General features: G+C 32.2%; 2 protein-coding genes across 4 annotated transcripts; both read right to left on the reverse strand.

Annotated features, from left to right (window-relative positions):
* Window positions 1–4,161: 4,161 nt before the first annotated feature.
* Window positions 4,162–4,808, reverse strand: LOC146533193 (uncharacterized). Its single transcript, XM_085196793.1, has one exon. It carries the CDS (start codon window positions 4,740–4,742, stop codon window positions 4,455–4,457), a length of 288 nt encoding a protein of 95 aa, XP_085052919.1. The 5' UTR covers window positions 4,743–4,808; the 3' UTR covers window positions 4,162–4,454.
* A 15,406-nt stretch (window positions 4,809–20,214) lies between these two features.
* LOC146533194 (uncharacterized) lies at window positions 20,215–23,798 on the reverse strand. Of its 3 annotated transcripts, none has more exons than XM_085196629.1 (4): window positions 23,623–23,798; window positions 22,728–23,227; window positions 22,341–22,557; window positions 20,215–21,791 (listed from the first exon to the last, which is right to left on the reverse strand). In XM_085196629.1, the coding sequence occupies exons 2-4, from the start codon at window positions 23,189–23,191 to the stop codon at window positions 21,735–21,737; spliced, it is 738 nt and encodes a 245-aa protein (XP_085052755.1). In that variant the 5' UTR covers window positions 23,192–23,227; window positions 23,623–23,798; the 3' UTR covers window positions 20,215–21,734. The 3 variants fall into 3 exon arrangements, with proteins under 3 accessions (XP_085052755.1, XP_085052754.1, XP_085052756.1); XM_085196628.1 differs by having other exon boundaries at window positions 23,430–23,798; XM_085196630.1 differs by having other exon boundaries at window positions 23,678–23,794.
* Window positions 23,799–24,215: the final 417 nt, after the last annotated feature.

The following is a 24,215-nucleotide window of genomic DNA, read 5'->3' on the forward strand; positions in this document are numbered from 1 at the left end:
GAATCCAGAACACAATTCCACCAGGAACCAATAGTTCTTGAGATTAGAGCGTTCAACTAAACAAATTCTTTGGTTTTATAATATAAATATACTCGTAGATTAAATTAACAATTGAACCAACAACCGTGACCAAACCATCATAACTTAAGATTAATAAATTCCTTAAATATTTAAAAAAAACTAAACGTCACGTAGTATTAAGCGTTAGAAGAAAATTAATAATTATTACAATCGAACAAAGTCACGAACTTCATTTTTTATTGTATTTTTTTATTATTATTAGTTTTTGATTGTTTTTATTAAAAGACTAATTTATTGCAAGAATATTTTAAAATAAATAAATATATTTTGCAACAATAATATATCCTATCCTATCCTATCCTATATCTTATAAAACAAAGTCGCTTTTCGTGTCTGTCTGTTGTTTCTAACTCTTCTTCTTCTAAACCACCCAACGGATTTTGATGCGGTCTTCACCATTAAGTCGAGTGTTTTTCGTAGAAGGTTTATATATAGTTTATTATTTGTACATTCTTATGTAAATTAACATAAATACGATAAATGTGTACAAAGTCCTACCCGTTGAGACACTTTCGCGCATGCGCTGCTCTAATGGTAAGTATTACATGCAAAAAATGTACTGAAGTATTGTTCCTCTTAATAAGATCTACAAAAAAGTCCGCGAGAGCATATTCATATTTTTTAAGAATAACGTGTAGTGATCATTTTTCTGTCTAAAAATAATAATTTCAATATATTTTTTATTGTGAGGGATATTTTTCCATAATGGTATTAATTCTTATCCTTTAAAATACTTCATTAATTTTCTACGTTAAACGAAGATAAAATTTGCTTTTTACACAATTTCGAAATTGCAAATACTTTTACAGAAAAAAGCATTTAATTGTTGACACATCCCGCCGTTGACACATCAGCTGTATGTTACTCAAGTTTCACTTATCCCTTACTCTCAGCATATAAATAAGTACATTAGTTACGTTGGCCATTTAATGGAGATCAAAACTGTCTTTTACTGTTTTTCATTTTAATAAGTACTTTAGAAGTTGTTACAATATCAAAAAAATCCTTGCTGCGGCTCGCCACTCGCCATGCGTCCGCCGCGCCCGCCTGCCTTACACGCATCGGTGGTTCAGTGGTAGAATGCTCGCCTGCCACGCGGGCGGCCCGGGTTCGATTCCCGGCCGATGCATTCTATTTAATTTTCCTCACAGGCAGCCACGTCGTGCTTGCTTTTCATCAGGGACAGAATACCCCCTTCAGCATTAACCACAAGCTCGAAAAAAAAAACCCGGCTGCCTCTATAGCAACGAAGATTTAGTTAGATGCGTTTGCACGTATTGGATAATTGGAATTGAATGTATTATTTAAGCGCGATATATTTGGTTTCACATTTTTTGTAGTAGTTATTAGTAGGTAGGTTTTTGTTTATAATTTCTACCGTTTAAAAATAGTCATTTAACTATCTAAAAATAGTCATTTAAATATATTTTAATAAGTACTTGAAAAGATTCGTAGCACAGATTTAAAATTACGGTACCTACTAAAAAATCCTTGCTGTGTAAAACAATTGAAAAATCCTTATTGAAACAACGAAAATGCGGGTTGCATTAGGGTTTAATTAATTTTCACATTATGTTAAGTGCTTTGCAAACATACATTATTTGAATAATCCAATAGTTAAAGCGGGCGAAGCCGCAAGAGGGTCGCTAGTTTCTTATAAAACAATTACATTATATTTTCCAGTAACATGGAAAAAAAACAATTCACTCGGTAAATTGCTTCTCGGCAACGAGACAAAACGCGGCGTTGAGTTACGCCATGCAATCTCTACAATCGATCTCTACAGTCGGTGCGTGGGTAGCTAAGCGTCTGTCCTGGCACAAAAAAAACTAGCCCAATTTACTCAGCAAATAATTCGAAAAACTCATTAGGTACCCCCACACTGACATTGGTCAAGTGGACCGTATTAATTAATCAATATTTGCTTATATCCAGTTTTGTTTGTCGTTGTTTGCTAAAGCTATGTAACTAGATCACATATTTTATTATAGTGACGTCATTTTGGTTATGTTTACATATCTGGCGTTACGATTGTGGGTCGAAAAACCGTAAACCATAGTAAATATTATACATATATCACTCTTTTCTGGAATAATCCTTCTATTTTTATGAGAAAATTGTAATATCATAATACTAGGGCCGTAGTAGTGCTCTTGGAGGAGTGATCAAATTTATTTTCATGAACTCGCTCTGGTAGACAACGGTAGCGACATTGAGTTCCACTACTAAACAACATCTCGAATGATGGACTGAAAATGGGGAAAAGAGTGTCTAGGCACTAAATTCCCTCTGCCTCACACTTACCTTACTATGTAAAAAAGTGTAAAGCTGCATTTTTTGTATTGATATTTATATACTTTATTGTCTTATTTTTTATTATTTCGTATATATAAATAATTTATTATAAATCACACTTTAGAACTAATCTATCGTTCTAATCGTGACAGTAATCTAAGTAAATGTCTAAATGTCATTGTATATCTTAACCCTCACTTGTGATAATCTGTGACATAATACTTATATACTTATTCTGTATTGAAAAAAATAAAACCTTGATTATCTATGTTTATGTATCACACAAATAAGCAAAAGATTTAAAGGTTGTTTTAAAATGCCTGAATTCTCTTTAAATCTAATTTTTTTATATAAACACTTATAATTATTATTTTTCCAATATCGATTATTCATTATATCTATAATAATATAATTATATTTTTATTTAAGATACACATTTACATTTAAAACGTACATTTTATATTTATCAATCAAAGTCGAACGGACTTTTTCAAAGAAACACATTTAATATACGCATCTTAATAACTTTATCTCAAAGATCAAACTGAATGTGTACAAATAGAGGTCAGTACCACCGGTTATTATTATTGTGGTTGTAAAAGGTTAAAAAGTTCAAGTTTCAGTTATCGTAAATAATTGTATATTAAATGAAATGTACAGAAAAATTATCACAATATTTGAAGGTCGTCTTAAAAATGTCATCATTTTGTCTCTACATTCTTAAATTACGTGTGAAAAACAAATGTCTATAGGTTTTTTCTTAGAAATAAATGTCCTATTTAAATGGTACTTCTTGAAATTAGCGAGTTTAAACAAATATACTCTTCAATTTTATAATATTAGTATAGATATAACATGTGGCATTGGATATTGCATTGCTAGTTCGTGTCTAGGCCTAGGACCGAGTTGCATCGTAATGTCGCGATGAGTTCATCCTCTCGCCTCAAACAGAAATTAGGTTATGATGCTAGCTGCAATATTTATATTATTACTATGTTTTGTTTTAAGCAAAGTAGGCAAAGAGAAAATAGTGTCAGGTCATTCCATTTTACACTTCAAAATATTGCATATTGGGTGGTGGAACTAAATATTTATAATAATTATAAAGTTTTAAAAACAATCATGCTCTAAAAGTCCAATGACGTCTGCCTGATTGATGCCTGAGAGTGCATGATGTAGGGTTTTGCATTTTCATGTCAAATTATATGGACTAAGCTCAAGTGGTACTTGTAAACTCTAAAGAATTTCACTGTTGCGTTCCTACTCCATCATGAGACCAGCGCGATGATACCGGTTAATTAAAATAAGTTTCAAGAATTATAATTGGTCAAATTCTGTTTCTTAATATTTGTTAACTATTAAAATCATCTGCTAAATTATTATTTATATTAAGTCCTTGAATTTAAGTGGCATAAAGGTTTGTATGAATAAGCAAATTAACATTTAGTAGATAAGATTCGATCGTATCCTTGCTCCAATTTTTTATTACAATTTTCAACTTTTTGGGTTATTTAGTAAATGTCATTTGTTTAGTTTTTATAAGTGTTGTAGCATTGAAAGTTGGATATTGCTAAACTAATTTAATAAAAAAAAATACTAAAGTTATGTGTTTATTTTTCGAAAAAAAATGTGAAAGGTGTTGTTGATTATATTTTAATAAATGCAGTATTAAGTTTTTAAATTATATTAGTAAAGAGATATTTTAAGTGGTCTTCGCTCTACTTTGCTTATTTTTAATTAAATAGGGTACATACCAATTGCTGGAGTAAAATAATAAAGACAATGTACAGAACACAAATTTATTATGATCCTTACATTTATATACACATACATTCTAGTAAAAAATGTTTGGTAACAATATCTTAATATCACTTCACAGTTTTTAATATGACCTGTGACCTCACAGGCGCACTGTAGCAAGTTCTGTCACTAGTATTCACTTTACGACTGCAGATCCGCTGGGTCATTCTGAACGTCTGGTCCACCAGGCTTCGAGAATCACTGCCTGCGATCTGCGTGAACAGGACCGGCTGAGCTTCAGCTTCTAAACTCCATCCCGTACAGCTTTTATCAAAAGCTCAGGGCTCCTCATCTTCAGATAGAGATGGTAGCGCTAAAGTTCGGCGCATTCTTTCTCTTCGTTGCGGAGAAATCGACTTCTGCCTGATTAGCTGAGGATGCATGATGTAGGGTTTCTCATTTTCAGGTTCATACGTTTCTGACTCGGAGTCATCTTCAACTAGCGCTGGTAAAGCGTTCAGTTTCTGACGCTTCTCAGCAGCGCAGTCCATCTGTCTTCCACGGCATTTAGGCAACGCCGGGTAGACGTCCGCGTACAAAGCAGCGTGGGTTAGTTTCACGACCATTTTGATTTGTTTAGGATATGTGTGTTCTCAACGAGAGCTGATTGTAGAGTGTGGGGAGGCGGTGAATGTAGCGCATTTATAGCCTCGCGGATTGCGCGTGTGTGCGGCTGCGCGTCACAGCGCACACACTCGCGAGCCGCGAGTAAACAACGCACAATGCTATCGGTACGTATGTGTGTGTATATTTGATGTCACAATTAAGATCATGCGCTTAGATACGCGTTGAAACAATTAGATACACCTGTGACGTAGCTCGGATGAAATTTTGTCACCCTTTTTCATTTGAATATAGTAATATAGAGTCTCTAATGTATTTTTCGTGTTGGCATCTAATAGGTAGTTGTCTGTCTGTACGAGTATATGGTTAGCGCGATGTTAACAAACCGCAACATCATTTTGTAAACAATGTAATGGTGGTGCTTGTAAATTGTATATAAAACAATATATTGCGTAAAATAAGAGTGGTAATCGTGACTCAGATTATTATAATAAATATTATATTTTATCGAGCTTAAGCTAAAAAAAATTACTCAACCGTGCAAATAATGTACAGTAAATTGATCATCATGATATTACAAATATTTTTTGTATTTTCGTACAACTTCAGCATTTTATTGAGTATCAGAGAGCATTTAGTGGCATGTCACTCTATAACCACCTCTCAATCAAAACAAAAAAGCGAAATTCCCCATTTTTCCCTCATTAATGATGTTTTTCATTAACAGGACTTAATATAAAAACAAGTAGATAACAACGCTGCACTCAGAGTCGAGTGTTTACACGAAGTTGCACAGTTACCGGGATACTTTAGTGACCGTTCAATAACACCGCTCTACACACACGTGCCATAACTTTACATATACTAGAGATAGTGGCAACTGAATATTAATAACACTCATTGAGGCAATTGCCTCTATATTATATAGAGAAAGGAGTTTCGTTTCTATAAGGATATTATGAATCATGTTTCTTTGATGATTATTAAAGGAACGTTTATAACTTTTTTTTATTTGACTAGACTATTCGTGTGACAAGAGAAATAATATTCTACTTTAATTAAGCCCTTGTGATCTCAATATTTACGAATGTAAGTTGCGTTTTATATTCTTAGGTGGTATTTTAGGTATTTTAGGCCGTCGTGCCTCAATAGAACATGGACGTAGAACTTGTCAGCGTGATGGCCATGGGTTGAATCCCCTCACGGAAGAACGGGTTCATTGGATGGTAAAAATTCTGTCCAAAAGCGGTAAACGGAGTGTTTTGATACATGTTTGCAGATATTTGTGTCTAAAAAGCAATTGTATCAAAGAGAGTAACGAAGGAAACCGAAGTGAGGACAGCATTTAGTCATCAGTCTTGATTGCTTAAGCGTGGTGTCGGTCGGAGTGACGCGCGTCGCCAAGCCGTGACCCAATTCGAAAGTCTCTTCGGTGAAATGTCAAAGGACATAACGGATGATCAGTTTATTTCTATATTTTATGGTGGAAATTTGTATTGACGACCTCGATTAGGTGAGATATGTACATGCATACATACGAGTACAACCATTGCTGGTTGTCAGTTCAATTCTCACTGTTCGTGCTGTTCTCGGCACAAAGCATTGTAAGGAAGGGAACCTAGTGTTAAGACACTCCTTTCCCCACGTACCGCAAAATTATTGGAACATTCCGTAGTGTGGCGGAGCTCAACGCCGCACTTTGTCTTGTCAGTAAAGTGAGTAAATTATAGTATTCCCCGGGTGGACATGAAATTCAAAACCGTCATCTTTATAGTGTGAGGTAGACCACGATGGCCTATATATGTATGTATTTTAAGTATTTTTATCTATATATATATAAAATCGAAAGGTCACTCACTCATCACGAAATCTGAGAAATTACATGTGTTAGGAATCTGAAATTTTGCATAGGAGTTACTTATAGGACGTAGGTGCTCGCTAAGACGGGAATTTGCAATATTCGATTTCTAAGGGGTTGTTTTTGGGATTGAAAGTTTGTATGAAACTTCGTTACTACAAATGCTAGAAGTCTCAAATTTTGCATGGACGTCACTTATAGGACGTAGGTAGTCATGGAGACAGAAATTAATAATAACATAGTTCACGCAGGCGAAGCCGCGGGCGGTCCGCTAGTTGTTTTATAAAAAACAGTTTATGTTCATGCAATAAAATGTAAACATACATATATTTACACTTTATTATTTCGATTTAAACTTAATAGACATCTCTGCCTGTTATGATTTTATAGCTTGTAATAAAAAAAAATATTGATTCACTGAATTAAGCTGCAAGTTGACACATTATTATACTGAGATCTGTTTATTATTAAATTTAACTGTAAAATAAAATAAGTAACTGTAAAAATATCGAGTCGTACTTACCTATAGCTAATTTGCTCATTTATTTAGTAATGTTATGATTTCATTCAATCATTCATTCAATATCATATCATAACACGTTATGACTGACTTCTTTAAACAATAGACTTAACTAGCAACTAGCATAAAACTAACAGTAATATTAGGGGTCGTTCTGGTGCAGTGACTGCGAACACGACGGTTGTGGCTTCAGTTCCCACTCAGGTGAATTATTTTCGATACAACGATAACGCGCGGCGTTGAGTTTCGCCATTCAACACAAAATGTCTCGAATATTGGACGAAATCTGGGAAATGAAATGTCATGGCTCTATTTTTGCGGGAGACAGAGTGATGAAAAAAAAAATAATATTTAACCGTATGCTTATTCTATGTATCTTCAATTGCTTTTATAATATTTAATAGGTAATGTGACTGCGAATTTTGGATCATAATATTGTAAAACAAAATTTTTTAATTTATAGTTTTTTGTAAATAAAAATTTAAATGAAAATAATGTCATGGTGCCAAAGGGAAAAACAATTTTAACCGGTTTCGAAATTTTAAAAGCTTTTAGTGGAAAATGCTTTGAATGCGTTGTTTTCATTAAAACAAATTACTGCATACGAGAATCATGATTTTTATTAGTTTAGTTCTTTAATTATGTTGTTTCGAGCGTGCCAGTTGAGAACAGACGATAGAGGTTGTACGGTAGAAAAAAAGATAATGTTATACAATAGAAGAATTCATATTTAAAAGAGATTCAATTTGTTTCGCAAATTCAAAATATGACACTCAAAGTCAAATAGATGTAACGCAAAAAAAATATTATTTGTAGGAAATTACCATGGCAATGACTATCGCATTTAATGACAGAACTGTCTAACCAAGAGACAATGGCATAAAATGTATTTGTATTGTATAATAATATTTTTCAATATGTCTAAAAATAGTAAATATTTATTTATTTTCGTCCGCCTAATTTCCATGCAACGTGACTGATCGTTTCATGTGAAAAACATGTAAATTGCGTATACTGAGAAAAAAACACTTGTTTAGTACAGAACTTTTTCTATGGTCTATGCTAATGAGGTAAAATGTACTTCTATAAATTACATTGTTTTATTTAAATATTTTGACCTTTAAACGTCTAGACTGTGAAAAATAAACTACTAAGAAATAAGAAGATGCAAACAAGTGTTTCTGTAATAATCTAAATAAATATGCACTTACAATTTTTTTTTAATTCCCTTCTTCTTCACGGCCCCCCACGTTTCAAAACATTGCGTATTGAATGGCGGAACTCAACACTGCGCTTTGTCGTATTACGAGAGCTAACAAAACGCAACGTGGCTTTGAGTTTCACCACCTAATTTTCAATTTCTCACTAATTGGGTGGAAAGTGGGGAAAAGATTGTCTTAATTTAAGCTACGGCCCCTCAGCCAGTAAGCCTACTCTGCCATATAAGAAGGTAAAAAGCGAGAGGCTATAGAAAATATTGCAAAAATAATTTTAGTTTAGTGACCATCGTTTCGATTTTTCAAAAATATATGCACGTGGCTGAACAGATCGGCCATAACTAATAATCGAACTTACTATTAGCGAGTATACACACCTTGCAACGCGTTGTTTCGTTACATTTTCATCGTCACATTTTCCTCAATACAAAAATAGAACTTTCTTTATAAAAGCATAAAATATGAACTTACAACTGTAAAATCCAAGAAATATAAATTACTTCTAACAGCGGGAAATAAAAACGTGGAAAAACAAGATGAATGTACGTCGTCTATCGTAAAGTATAGGTCAGTAGCATTATTTAGGAGCGGTCATGCGGGACGGCGCCAAGAGACATTGTATACAAATCTGCAATAGAGTAATGATTTCGTTAAAATGTTGTAAATGATTGTTTTCAATTTATTTTCAATTTTTTTCTGAGTGTTGTTTATATTAGAACTTTTCATATATTATTCTGTATTTATTCTTGAATAATTAGAATTTACCATCGCATCTTTTGATTGCGATGTAGAAGTTAATTTTTTTCTGTACTTTGAGGCATCATACCACCATAACAATTTGAGCTTGATCCTCCAGGCGAACTCTAGTAAAAAAGTCTTGGCAAATGGACATACCGTGAACGTGGCGTATGAGGTTTCCGATTTTACCTTTTAAGGTAGTGAACTCTACAAAACATTTTTAAATATGTTATTCTACACTAAAAGAAGAGAAAATACAAAAAAAAGGTTAATAACAAAAATAAGTTGTATCAAAATTACAAATTTACTATAAATTTTTGATCCCGTCGTAGACGATTTTTCAAGGAATCATCCTTGTATACATCATCTAAGAAGGAGCGGGTTCGAAGCTGAGGGATCTTCGGATAAACAAAACTTTACCACCTCCCCTACCAAAAAATGAAAAAAATGCTTATCACTTAAAGCATAAGAGCGTCCATTAGAAAATCGCATTTCAAAGAAAAACATCTTATTTTGGCCACTACCCAAAACGTTTGGGAAATCGCGAAATTGTAATTTAACGAATCGTACACACTTCCTGCATCCTTTGTTGAAGTTTGAGTATAAATACAGTACTTGTTTGCTTGTACTGTCGGGTATAACAGACATACCTACGTACAAGAGAATGACGTTTATTGTAATATACGCGAAGCTCGACACGTGAGCGTGTAATAAGGTACTTTGGTAATTGCGCTTTAGTGTATATGTAGTAAGTATATACAAAAAATAAACAATGTATTTATAGCAGACAGAGGGAACTGGAACTAGTATACTAGAGTTAAGACACTCTGTAGTCCGTCCCCAGTAAGACATTTCCGTTCCACACTTTCCGAGGAATTCTGGAGGAATATTATATAGAAGAAAAATATTACCTACTAATTTTTATATTGCGTTTACAGATAAATATTTCTACATCGCCACGTTAATAACTATATAAACTATATTTTACTCTAAAAACTTCTAAACTTAACAAATTATATAAACAAACTTTAACTCCATACTTATCTAGTAGGTACTCCAGTCTCTAATCACCCGCATTACTAGCACACGAACACGAGGAAAGAGGAATAAAGTCGTTTGGTCTCTGCATCACGTGCTCCAACAACCTGTCGTGAGCCACGTGGCCACGTACACGCTTCAACGTGAGATCTCTATACGCCACTACAGTTATTGTATTTCAATTTAGGAAGGGAAAAAAACATTGGGATAATTAAATATTATGATATATTTTGCTCTGTTTTTTGTTTTGTTTATTTTCTGTATTTTCTGTTTCATAAGGGTTCGTTAACTAATTACATAAAAATAACATATATATTTTGCAAAACATAAAGATGTCCTTAAATTAAATAAGAACAAAGGGCAAAGGGTAAAAGGACAAAGTGTATGCAAAGAGAACCTGGGAAACTAGTGTTAAGCCACTCCGTTCCCATTAAGATACTTCCGTTCCCCACTTTCCGCCGAATTCTGGAGGCATTGCGAATTGTAATTGTAAGCGCCGCGCTTTTCCTTTTTTACCAGAGCGAGGAAAATAAAATATTAAATATTTCGTTTCTTCACTTGGAAATCGAACCCACAACCTATCGTGTCGCACGTTTCTGCCTCTGCGCCATGACTGGCCTCACGTCTTATATAGATAGACCGTTTTTTATGATAAAAACAACTCTACGCACAAAGAGTCGCGTAGTCGATGCCACATTCAGACTACTTAATTACTTTGAACATTACTGGCGCTGTGACACCTCTGATACTTTAATTCACAGAAACAGAAACTAGACTTCCTTTTTACTACGTTTCTTTTTTATGAGTAATTGTAAAACTTATAAAAACTATTGTATATACAATTATAGTTTATCGAAGAATGTTAATGAGATTAGTTTTTGTTGCTAAGTCAAGTTAATTTGTTGTTAAGGTCAAAGAACCTTTTTCTGCGATGAAGGACACATTCACTCAAATTTAAGGCAATGTAGGTCTACTTACGCTTAACTTTTCCAATCCGATCAACGGCCACAAGCGTAGGTTCGAGTCTAGTATGCGACGCCCTTGTCGCCGCCGATATTCTCACAAGCAGTCATGTAATGCTTGGAATTTCTCTGGGACAGAGATCCTCTTCCCTAGCCAACCGGTGTCGCTGTTAAAGCCAATTGGACTAGCAGCATTACCCTCAGGTTGGAAAAAGAAACTTAAGCTAGATTTATGTAGAAATACCCAATATCCAAAGTTAGAATTAAAAAGTTGTATTAGCTTTTACAAAGTTTTTACATTACGAAAAAGTAATTTCATAGCTATACTTTGTATAGGAATTTCTCAGATTTATTTTTCTGCTTCTAAAATATTTGCGACTGTTCCTTTTCCACTCGGGGGAATTAATTAATTATTTTTAGTTCCTCGCCCTGATAATATGACGAAGTGCGGCGTTGAGTTCCGCAACGGAATGTGGGCGGAAAATGAAGAACAGAATGACATTTGGTTCTCTCCGCCAAAACAGGGCAGCTTTGTTTTATGAAGCGTAAAATCAAAAAGAGTGGAATTACACAGACCTATTAAAACTTAAAAAAAAAAACTTAAAAAAAAATTAAGTAATTTGTTGAAACTTAAAAAAACAGTTTTATATTCTATTGTGGATTATCAAAAAATGTTAAAGAATTTAGTTTTTGTTGCGAAGTCGAGTTAATTTACTGTTAGGTCAAAGAACCTATTTGTGCGATGAAGGACACGAATTTATTGTACGATTTATGTTTGGAACAATTACTTGGTCGTATGGATCCTTGCAAGAGCTAAGCGAATAAGTTATTATATTTGCGGCGTTGTGTTCCGCCATTTAACACACTGTTTCTAAAACTGGACTGTGAGTAGTTAACGAGTCTTAACTTTCTACCTACCTACACTTTCTTCCTTCCTTCTACCTACAAGTAAGTAAATAAGAAAGTATTATGAATTTGAAATACAATTTTTTTTAAGTTCTAAAAGTGGAAGTTAGATCATTTACTTATTTTTTTACAGTAAAATATTTATTAAGATATCTAAAAAACTTATTACGAGATAGCTGATGGAGATTATTATGGAAAAATGCTTTTCTATGCTAGTCAAATCAATCAATCAATTTGATAATATTTTTAGTGCATTTGGTACTTCTGGTACTAAAGCGAGAAAAATGTTTCACATCACTCGAGTGGGATTCAAAATAACAACCGTCGCTTTTACATTCCGACGCTATGGTGCTACGCCAAATGCGAGTTGATGTTTTCCATTTCACGTATTATCTATTGCAATTAACAAAGTGCTTCATTGACTTCAAAAACAACATTCCTTTTATCAGTATGTGATAACGGTCTAACATAATTGTTATCAGTTTTAATCACAGACGACCGTCTAGTGTAGTAGTCATAAAAGCAATATCTAATACCACAAAATAGCTAATGATTTTAATATCTAAAGTAATATAATATATCTCAATTTTATGAATACTTAAAGTATGTAAATTTTCTACAAAATATTTTTTTTTTCAGTTTCACGCTGTATCCCGCTGATAGCACGTTAGATACAGGGAACCTAGTGTTAAGAAACATCACGTGCAAACTAGTCACGTTTATTATATCACAATAAATTGCAGGTATATAACTTCCTAATTACCGTCCTATAACGTCAAGCTCTATCGTTTTATCGTAAAACTTATATGAATGACGTGTTCAAGATGTGATCATAGGAAACCTTGCGTCAATAGTGCTGTTCTGTTTTTTTTTAATTTTTTTAGAGGCAGAGGGACCCTGGTGTTAAGACACTTCGTTCCCACTAAGCTATTTCCGTCCCCCACTTTCCGCCAAATTATGGAGGTAGTTGAGTGGCGTTGAGTAGGGTGTTGAGTGGCGGAACTCAACGTCGTGTTATGAATCGTTATCAAAGTTAGAATATAGAATTGAAAAAAAAAATTAGAATATAGTATAGAATTGAACCCACAACTTGTTGCGTTTATAATCGCTTGTGGCACTGCGCAAATATATTATGTTAGGCGAAATACAGACTGTAACTTCGTTTGCGTGGACTATCAAACGTAAGAAAGAGCCCTTATTAAAGCTTTGACCATAGAAAACTTTATGTCCAAATAATTTCAGATATTCAGCTCAGTTCAATTGTTTAATAGTAGTACTTCGAGTATGTCCACTTTAGATAATGTTGTGACGTTTATCGAGCTTTTATTCCTACCCACGCTATGATAGCACGTGCCTTGTTGCTAACGAAATGGATTGAACAGAAAAACAAATTAGAAATACCTACTGGGAAACATGAAGGTGCTCGCCATGTAAAATGTTATTAGTGATTATTTTTAAAATATGCTACTAGACCTGCGGCCTCGCCCGCGGTTTACTAAGAATGACTAAGAGTGTATTTCACAAACGATACATTGTTATTATCCCACTGGATAATGTATAGATAATATATTTTACACTTAAAGTTTATTGAAAATTCCTGAAATAAACATTTTTATACATTAACCAAATAATCTAAAGCTTTTGTATTATTAACCTAAGTAGAATATAAATGATGATGTGACAGATGCAGAGTTATGTTTTAGTTGCATTTTGATTTTTGATTCAGAATTCGGCGGAAAGCAGGGAACGGAACTGCTATATGCGATATAGATTACCGTAACTAACCGTAACTAAATTATGACGACAGAGTTACGCACGTTGTGTCGTAGAAAAATTGTAATCATTGTTCGATAGCGACGTATTGTTATCGACGTCGCTTTGCGCTGAATGGAAATATACTGACTCGGTGTAAGTAAATTAAATTCGTATTGTTTATAGTTTATTGCTCGAGATAATTTTTGCGGGATTCTGACGTAAGCCAAGTAATACTTTGCAAATTGATATTTTTAGATAAGGTTAAAGTTAAGTTAAGGTTAAGGTAAAGTTAAGTTTTAAGACTATATAATTATTTGATTTTAAAATAATAATTTAAGTAAATTCAAAGTAGCGGAAAATGCCTTTAGGCAGAAGTGTAAAATTTGTGAAAATAGCGACAAATATGGATGTTATTGTCATACTGTAGGTACCTATGATAAAGGAAACAAAAATTCCGAGGGTGCCAGTTGAGCATCAGTACTGAACGGCCACTTCGCCAATGTCACGTTGTATGGAAAACATATAAAGAAGTTTGTAATGTGGAAAAGAGTTAATGTGGAAAAGACACAATATGAGAATGCATGTCAAATACGATTTAAAAATACGTAATACTTGCGTCATAATACCTAACAATTTAAGGCAAACAGTTACCAAAATCCTATGCATGCATTGATAAATGTGGACTTTTTGATAAATAAAAATTAAAAATACATAAACTGGATTATGTACCTACTACTTTTTTAACTAAATCCTGTGCAGCACTACGGCGCCAGACAGCTTAATGCATAGCTAATAAGGTTAATGTTAAGAGGTGAGGTAAGAAAAGTCTATTTTCACGTTATTTCGGTTCTATACTACTTTAAACAATCGGTTACGACCACAACATCGTAAAATGAGATGAAATACACTTTAAAAGCTCACATAAAATTAAAAACTAATATAAATTATAGATTTTTATGTGTTCTATAGAGGTTTTTTTATGATATTCTTATATCTTGAGATTCTCGTGAAAAATTGTTTAATGAGTTTTTATGGATAGAGAAATGTTAGATATTTTTTAGCTTCACGATGTATCCCACATACAGCAGGGTAGATAGAGGGAACCTCCTGTTAAGTTGCTTCATTTCCCATTTTCACTCAATTATCGAGACATGCCATGTTCACAGACAAAACTTACCGCCGTGCTTCGCCTTGTTGTCAGAGCAAAATAATAAAAATAACTCATTCTACCGAATGGGAATCGAATCCACAATCGTCGAGTTTACACTCGACGTCAAACTATATAGTTACAATTTGACCTAATAAGAGCGTCTTATCTATATGTACAAAAATCCACATCAACATTAAGCTAATTTTTAAATTCGGTAGAAACTTTAATTTATTATTAAAGTTTATTATTATTATTTATTATTAAAGTATATTTACTTCAATATTATAAATTTACAATAAACATCTTTAATCGACATACAATAATACTCGCTGTGTACATCAAAACAAGTCATTATGCATAATTATTATTTTCTAGAAAATCCGTTAACGAGTAAAATATGCCTTGATATTGTTATTTTATAAAAAGTATGTTTTGATTGTTAACACGGTGGTTGTGGATTCGATTCACGCTGGGAGAGGATTAATAGTTTACATTGAGCAGATGCTCATCAGTATTTCATTTATAAGATGACTTTAATAATGCAACATTGAAATTTATAATATTATCTCGACCGTGATAAAGGCTAGCTCATATATTAATTTACATGTTACTAGCACTTGTGTGGTCAATTAGGTGATTATGACGCATTATAGCGGAGGTCACGGGTTCAATTCTCATACGAGGCTATAATTATTTGCCAACAACACATATTTGCTCCCTTTGTTGAGTGGGAAGTGTAATACGAGGTGATTTATTGTTAAGTAGAGCCTTTTAAAGGAAAAACAAAATTAGTATTTATTTTGTAAGTATACAAAGCCGTGATTTTTTTGTTTCTTTTTTATTGGCTTCACTCTGTATCCCGCAAATAGCAAGATCGACGTGTTAAGTAGTTGAACTCAACGCCGTGCTAATCGTAAGGCCACGATGCTCTGCTATGTAGGCCGGAGAGGATTTTCATAACTATGAAAAATAACTCGTACAAAACTAGAATTGAAAACCTTTGCAAGCAAAAATTTTTAACTGCACGATGTTAATAATTTATAACGATTTTATTAATTATTTATAATATATGTGAGTAATTATGGCATTCTCACATATAGCTAAAAGTAAGGACAATCAATTTAATTAGAGCATATGCCTAATAAATTCGATAACGGTAATATAAACAAACATTATCCTTAGCACATATCAAATGGAAATCCCGCGGATTAACCATAAGGAAAAAAATATTGTTAGATTTATTCTGTATAAATATGTCGTTTTTTATACCTCTATGAGAAGATCTCTTGATGCATTGCATGTTATCTGTTTTCCGCCTTTTTTTATACACTCTACATATTTTGCGTGTTTGTGTTAAGTAACGGAGTTTAACGCTGCGCTTTTAACACAATAAAACATTGCTAATATTTATATTAGCAAATAGAAATTCATAGAATTTCATAGTCATAAAAAAAACCTAAATGATACTGAAATTGCCCGCGAATGTCGCTCGCTTGGAACATTTTCTAAAAAAAAAAAATTAACACATATTTTGAATTCAGTTTAGTTCTTAATTTATGGCGTTTCGAGCGTGCCAGTTGTACACATATTTTGTAAATAATATTTTTATCGTACGTAGTACTCACACGTAGACAAAGAGAAAATAAAAACTTATTTCTTTAATATTACTATTTTGTATAAAATACAAACATTCCTACAATTGTGTATCAAACCGACAACCATTGCGTTTACAGTCAGCCACTGAGCCATTGACGCCATGCCTCTTCGATATTCTATCGATTCCTATTAGTCATATAAAACTTGTATACCTAATACATATTAATACATGTACAATAAAATAGGGCATCATAAAATAAAGCTGATTGTAAAACAACCGAAATCTTTAAATAAAAACAACGGTAGAACACTACATCAGTGAATGATGGAAACATACATAAATAATTGCGCATTTACAATAAAAGATTATTATAAAAATGTTTCTAGATAAACATTAACGAATTATTTACAAAACATTTATCGATTATAATGAAACGAAAATGACAAAGCTGATAATTTTATAATTTATCAATTTGTCGTATCAATATTACGCTTTACCTAATTTTTGACTGTTGTTAACTTCGATCATTATATATGAATACTAGCGACCCTCTTGCGGCTTCGCCCGCTTTTACTACTGGATTATTTATATAATGTATGTTTGCAAAGCACTTAAGATAATGTAAAAATTAATTAAACCCTAATGCAACCCGCATTTTCGTAGTTTCAATAAGGATTTTCCAATTGTTTTACACAGCAAGGATTTTTAGTGGGTACCGTAATTTTAAATCTGTGCTACTAATCTTTTCGATTACTTATTAAAATATATTTAAATGACTATTTTTAGATAGTTAAATGACTATTTTTAAACGAAAGAAATTATAAACAAAAACCTACCTACTAATAACTACTTTAAAAAATATGAAACCAAATATATCGCGCTGAAATAATACATTCAACACGAATTATCCAATACGTGAAACGCATCTTCTTTGCTATAGAGGCAGGCGGGTTTTTTTCCGCGCTTGTGGTTAATGCTGTTAAAACAGCGACACCGTTTGGGTAGGCACTACGTGGCTGCCTGTGAGGAAAATTAATTAGAATGCATCGGCCGGGAATCGAACCCGGGCCGCCCGCGTGGCAGGCGAGCATTCTACCACTGAACCACCGATGCGTGTAAGGCAGGCGGACACGCTTGTATAAGCAAAACGCGGGGCGCGTTTCTCAGCAAGGATTTTTTAATATTGTAACAACTTTTAAAGTACCTTTTAAAATGAAAAACAGTAAAAGACAGTTTTGATCTACATTAAATGGCCAGCGTAACTAATATACTTATTTATATGCTGAGAGTAAGGGATAAGTGAAACATGACTCGATACAGCTGATGTGTGAACGGCGTGATGTGTTAACAATTAAATGCGTTTTTCTGTAAAACTATTCGCAATTTCGAAATAGTGTAAAAAGCAAATTTTATCTTCGTTTAACGTAAAAAATTAATAAAATATTTTAAAGGATAAGGATTAATACCATTATGGAAAAATATCCCTTACAATAAAAAATATATTGAAATTACTATTTTTAGACAGAAAAATTATCACTACACGTTATTCTTAAAAGATACGAATATGCCGTCGCGGACATTTTTGTAGATCTTATTAAGAGGAACAATGCTCCAGTACATTATTTTCATGTAGTACTTACCATTAAAGCAGAGGATGCGCGAAAGTGTCTCAACGGGTAGGACTTTATACACATTTATCGTATTTATGTTAATTTACATAAGAATGTACAAATAATAAACTATATATAAACCTTCCCTGAGAAATACTCGACCTAATGGTAAAAACCGTATCCAAATCCGTTGGGTTGTTTAGAAGAAGAAGAGTTAGAAAGTTCAGACAGACACAAAAAGCAACTTTGATTTATAAGATATAGGATAAATATTTGATAATTATTTTGTGAAATAATTAAAGTTACCCTAGGTTTAATCACTGAATACATAAGAAATAGTAAATACTTCTTTGAGTGACACTAACCAAATTTATGCGATTCAAATACACTTATCTAATATTTTTATACAAGCCTTGACTTCTATTATATAAAAAAAGCATGTAAGATAATCTATATATATAAAAGGACTTGTCCTCACTGACTGAGGTAAGACGCACGCACGGCTGTAATCGCTGTGCGTAGAAACGTGAAATTTGGACAGATGTTTACTTTTATAATCTGGACATCCACTAAGAAGGGATTTTGAAAAATTTTTACCCTGAAGTAGTGAAATAGGGGTTCAAAGTTTGTATGGAAAAAAAAATAAATCGGCACCGATTTTTATAAAATTTGAAATTTAGACTCTTAAAAATATTTCATTGAACACATGTTTCGTGGTTTATTAGAATTAACCTCTAATTACGCAAGCGAAGCTGCGCGCGTCCGCTAGTCTATATATATAAAAGGACTTGTCCTCACTGACTGAGGTAAGACGCACGCACAGCCGTAACCGCTGTGCGTAGAAACGTAAAATTTGGACAAAACTTTACTTTCGTAATCTGGACATCCACTAAGAAGGGATTTTGAAAAATTTTAACCCTAAAGGGGTGAAATAGGGGTTCAAAGTTTGTATGGAAAAAAATTTAAATCGGCACCGATTTTTATAAAATTTGAAATTTAGATTTTTAAAAGTATTTCATTGAACACGTATTTCATAGTTTTCTAGAATTCTCCCCCTAAGGGTGCAAATAAGGGGTTGAAAGTTTGTATAGGTTTTTTTTAAATCGTCACCAATTTTTATAAAATTTGAAATTCAAACTCTTAAACGTATATAATTAAACACATGTTTCATGGTTTTCTAGAATTCACCCCCTAAGGGTGCAAATAAGGGGTTGAAAAGTTTGTATGGGAAAATTCTTAAATCGCGACCGATTTTTATAAAATTTGATATTTAGACTCTTAAAAATATTTCATTGAACACATGTTTCATGGGTTATTAGAATTCACCCTTAAATACGCAAGCGAAGCTGCGCGCGTCCGCTAGTAGATACATATAAATACAAAATGTTATGAATGCATGTTTAGCTTCACGCTGTATCTCGCGTATAGCAGAGTAGGGACGGCGGGTGATACTCCGTTCACCTCATTCCGCCCAATTTTCGAAACGTTCTTATCTTTATCTTGTTACCAGAGCAAGGAACAAAAACCATTCTTCGAGTCGAGAATCTAACCACAACCATGTTTACAGGCAGCCGCTGTGCTGCGGCGCCACGAGATCCGTATTTGCATATTGGGGTATTATAAAAATAAGTATATTTCTTACGAATGTAAATTTCTACTATACATACCTACACCAACTTACATGCTACATAATACTTAAACTTAAATTAACTTAGCTTGTAAGCTACACGCTTTTTCAGGAAGAGCGGAGCGCCAAACGCTACGCTACATAATATATTTAAATACTTATATCTAAAATTTTACATTTCAATAACACTTCTTATTCGCCGCTCCTGTTAGACTTTTATTTTCAAACAGAAAATATTTAAACTATTATAATATTTAATAATACCATATCGATTACTGAAACACCTGAGTAGAAAAAATTAAATCATTTTTACAAGAAAAATGTTTATCAAAGTATTATTTTCGAGTACAATCATTAAAATAAGCTTATAATCTAAATAATAAGTATATTTTATCTTTATTTATAATCTGTGATAGGATTACAGGTAATAATTGAGTTGTGACTAAGGGTTAAAAAGTCGCTCTCAGTACGTCCATGGATATAGAAATTATTAACATTTTATAATTTTTAAATATTGTGCAATATTTTAACATCTGCTAATATGAATAATATTTTTTATATTGAGTATGTGATTGCTATTATCACTTACTCTTACAAGGTGCTGTGTACAATTATTTATATAGAGAAAATATTTTTAAAACGCAATTAAGTGTATTTCATAATTTCATGATTCATCATTTATTTATAATGTAATACGTATTTATCTTATAGTATTGTTTTATATGTAGATCCGTAACTTGATAGTTTGGAATATTGTAAATAAATTTAGCTATAAATAATAAAATAATGAAAAAAACAGCTAAGTATATCTAAACAGACTAGCCTTTAACAACAACAGTCTATAAATTACACTTCGATATCTGCTAAAAGTATTTTAAATATTGTCATAATAATACGCTACTATCAGTAAACACATTGTATCTAAACACATAAATAATTGCTATGCAGTTGTCATATAGATAATAATTATTAATATCAAATTTCACTATATAAGTATGTATACTTAGTTATAATATGAAAATCTTATGATGTTTATTCCTAGTGGAAACATTTTATTTTTAGGAGGTATTTTTTGTTACAATTCAATCTACGCATTTTTATATTATTGAAATAAAAAATGTTTGACTGTGCCTGTTTTACGACATACTTACTTAAATAAATAATTTAGTAATATAATAAATACGTATTCGGAAAAATTTTAGCAAGCCCGAAGTTGCAAATACTTAAATTTTTTTTCAATTAAGTACTTTACCTGCAAATTCTCCTGAAGTTTACCTTTTACGTAGTGTAAAAGCCGGTTAAGGATAAAGTAGAAGTATGTACGAGTACATTAATAACATTTACCAACTATTACTGGAAAAGACGCCTTACATGTCATAAATTAATTATCATTTTATTATTTATCGTTTATTTCTTGAAAGTAAATACCCTGTCGATAAAGACGGAAATGATATATAATTAATTATTATTATTGTTGACTAAAACACAATAAACTAGCAAAATGATTAAATTTCTGTGTTTTAATTAAATGTAGGTCATTATATATTTTCGAGCGTTATTTTAATATCCTTTTATATAAATTCGTGTACATTTTTTCCGCAAATACCAACCTGCCAAAACATTGAATGCTCTTAGTTTTCGACACACCAGAAATTATAAGAATATAAAAAAATAACTGCTCAAAGCTAGTCTTCAAGTTGTATCCCGTAATAAATAGAGCAAGTGGAGAGAACATGGGGCATAGTGTTAAGTACTCCTCCCATGAATACACTTCCGTTCCCCACATTCTGCCGAATTCTCGAGGCATTGCGTGTTGAGTCCCGAAACTCAATGTGGCACTTACCAGAACGAGGAAATGATATATTTCAACCCCACAACCATCAACCGTCAACAGTAGGAAAAGCAATTTTATATTGCAAATAAAGTAAATAAAACTCACAATATAAAACATGTATATAAAATATATTGCAATAAGAAAGTAAGAAGCCGCGCCCTCACTCGGACGCGTCTTGCGTATCAACGACGGATGCTGCACGCTGAAGATTTAGCGCGTTGGATCTTCTTTAGTAGGATCTAGAAAAAAATTAAATAACTGACGTGTATGAGATATTACCATTTTGCTTATATAATTTAAAATATCACCCGTATTTTGCGAGATAAGTAGGGAAAATCTAATATGTCACCATTTGCTGTTTTCCGACAGTTTAAAAATATAAATAAAAGAACTTTATTAATTAAGATACTTTCATTCCTTTTATAACACAAGAAGCCCATATTGAAATAAATGCAAAAGGGAAACCAACCTACAAATTAAAAAATCGATTTCTATTTTTTTCTTTGTCCTGATTGACCAATGTGACCAATGTAAGCCAAAAAACTAACTTAAAACCAGAGGTTGTTGTTGCGAGATTTTGCTATATTTTTTCATAAGGCATTACAAACTCTCTTCAAAGAATATTCAGCAATGAGGAAATATAAAAAGAAAAAACCAACAATAGAAAGAAATTCAATGAAAATCAAAAAATGTATAGTTGAATAGCAGAACGGAATGCCACGTCTTGTAATGATCCCTCATCGCATTTACAATCAGACACCACTTCAGGCATCCATTTTGTTACTTACCATATTATCATGTTCTATTTTCCTCTGTTGCATCTTTCTATGCACAGCTGCGGCCGGTAATGGCCGCTTTGGTTGTTCTCTCGTGGGTAAAGAGGACTTCTTATTGTTTCTGGCACTTAAGATTTTGTTTAACAGTATATGATTATGCCTCTCTATTTCACGCAGCCTCTCGTTCGTGAAGGACATATTGATGCGACGTGGTGGTACTGATACAGATCTGGAATAATTAGTTAAGTTTTTAGTTGTTTTTATTTCAATAACATATTATGTTCGAAAGAATTGATAAGTTTTAGTTCCCTTTTTTGTATTTAAATGAGAATAATCCACATTGGGACAGATAATATATGTGAACATAAATAAAAGTGACAATCTATCTAGCCCTCTTACCCATAATCTGAAGATCTACCAGATACTGACGGAGGTTTCTGACTAGATATTGATGACTGACTTTTTATTAGCTTTGCTGGAGCTTTATCTTGTATTTTACTTGTGCCATTACTTAAAGAAACTTGTTTTTTATTATCTTCTAACTCTATCTCACTTACATCTTCCTCTTCAAACTCATCAGAATAATGAGCTTCATCATAATTATCATCATTATTATGTATACTATCATTCTCATTATCAGACTCAGGTTCTTCATATACACATGTCTCAACACATATATTTGGTGGTTTTTTTACAGCATCAACTATACATCCCATTTCAGAAAACTCCTTTGACAATTCATTTATTTCATTATTATTCTCCTCCTGGTAAAACTGTTTACATTTCATTTTATTAGAGTCACCACATGAATATTCTGTGTCTATAAATCCCATTTTTTCTATATGGCTTTCTGTGAGTGACATTGTGTAAGCGTGCAGCTAATACTAATATGGCAGCAGCTATAAAAAATAAATTTAATTAAATTGTGCATAGAAATATGTTGGTTGGTGATATCTATTGTGTTCTAATATTAGTAAAAATGTTTTAGTTGTTTTTATCAGTAACTGTCATCAAATGCACAAGGCTGGCTACATTTTAAGGATAATAAATAAGTATAGTCGTATTTTCTACATTAAAGTACAGCGTTAAATTAATACATACCACAATAAGTTAATAAAATTCCTTTTAAACTATTTCTAAAATAAATTTACAAATCCTTTTGCACTACTGCCTACAGCAAGTAAAATTATTTAAGCGCAATTATGAAACTATTGATAAGTACAAAAGAAAATTCTTATAAAATACATAAAAGACAAAGTATTTTGTCATAATTATTTTATTTTTAGAATCTTACAATTTGTACACTCTTCTTACAGTCAGCCAGATTTAATATTGTTTAATAAATGCACCTTTTTGGTAAAATATATATTTTAATAAAATAATATTGAGCAAATATATAGTTATTGAGAAAAATCAATAATTATCATAACAACAAGCAAACAAATATCGCGCCACTCACTTGTCATTTCTTGTATTTCAAATATTGCCATTTAAAGGCTTAGATATAAATTAAATACAAAAAGTAATAAACTGACAAATCGAATAAAACTATTATTTTGTAATAGAAATAATATATTTTCTTGATAGAAATTGATATGACCGTCTTTTAAATATATTTTAATCATAATTATCTATTTTGCCTTTGATTTGGGAAATTAACAAACGTGGGAAACATTTAAATATATTATTCGACATTACCAATAAACGTTTCATTTTACGTAGCATAGAATGAATGGGAAATGTTTAAAAATAAATAGTGACAAGTAATAGAAGTAAATATTTATTTTTATTAGTTTTATAGTAATTGCTTATCATAACTTAAATTAATAATATTTATAATATTTTTAAACGTATTCATCATTAGAAATTTCAATATTGTGATTATAA

Source organism: Heliconius melpomene, chromosome 13 (assembly GCF_056956725.1).
Source record: "Heliconius melpomene rosina isolate 202511_hmr_F chromosome 13, ASM5695672v1, whole genome shotgun sequence".
NCBI classification, from domain to species: domain Eukaryota; kingdom Metazoa; phylum Arthropoda; class Insecta; order Lepidoptera; family Nymphalidae; genus Heliconius; species Heliconius melpomene.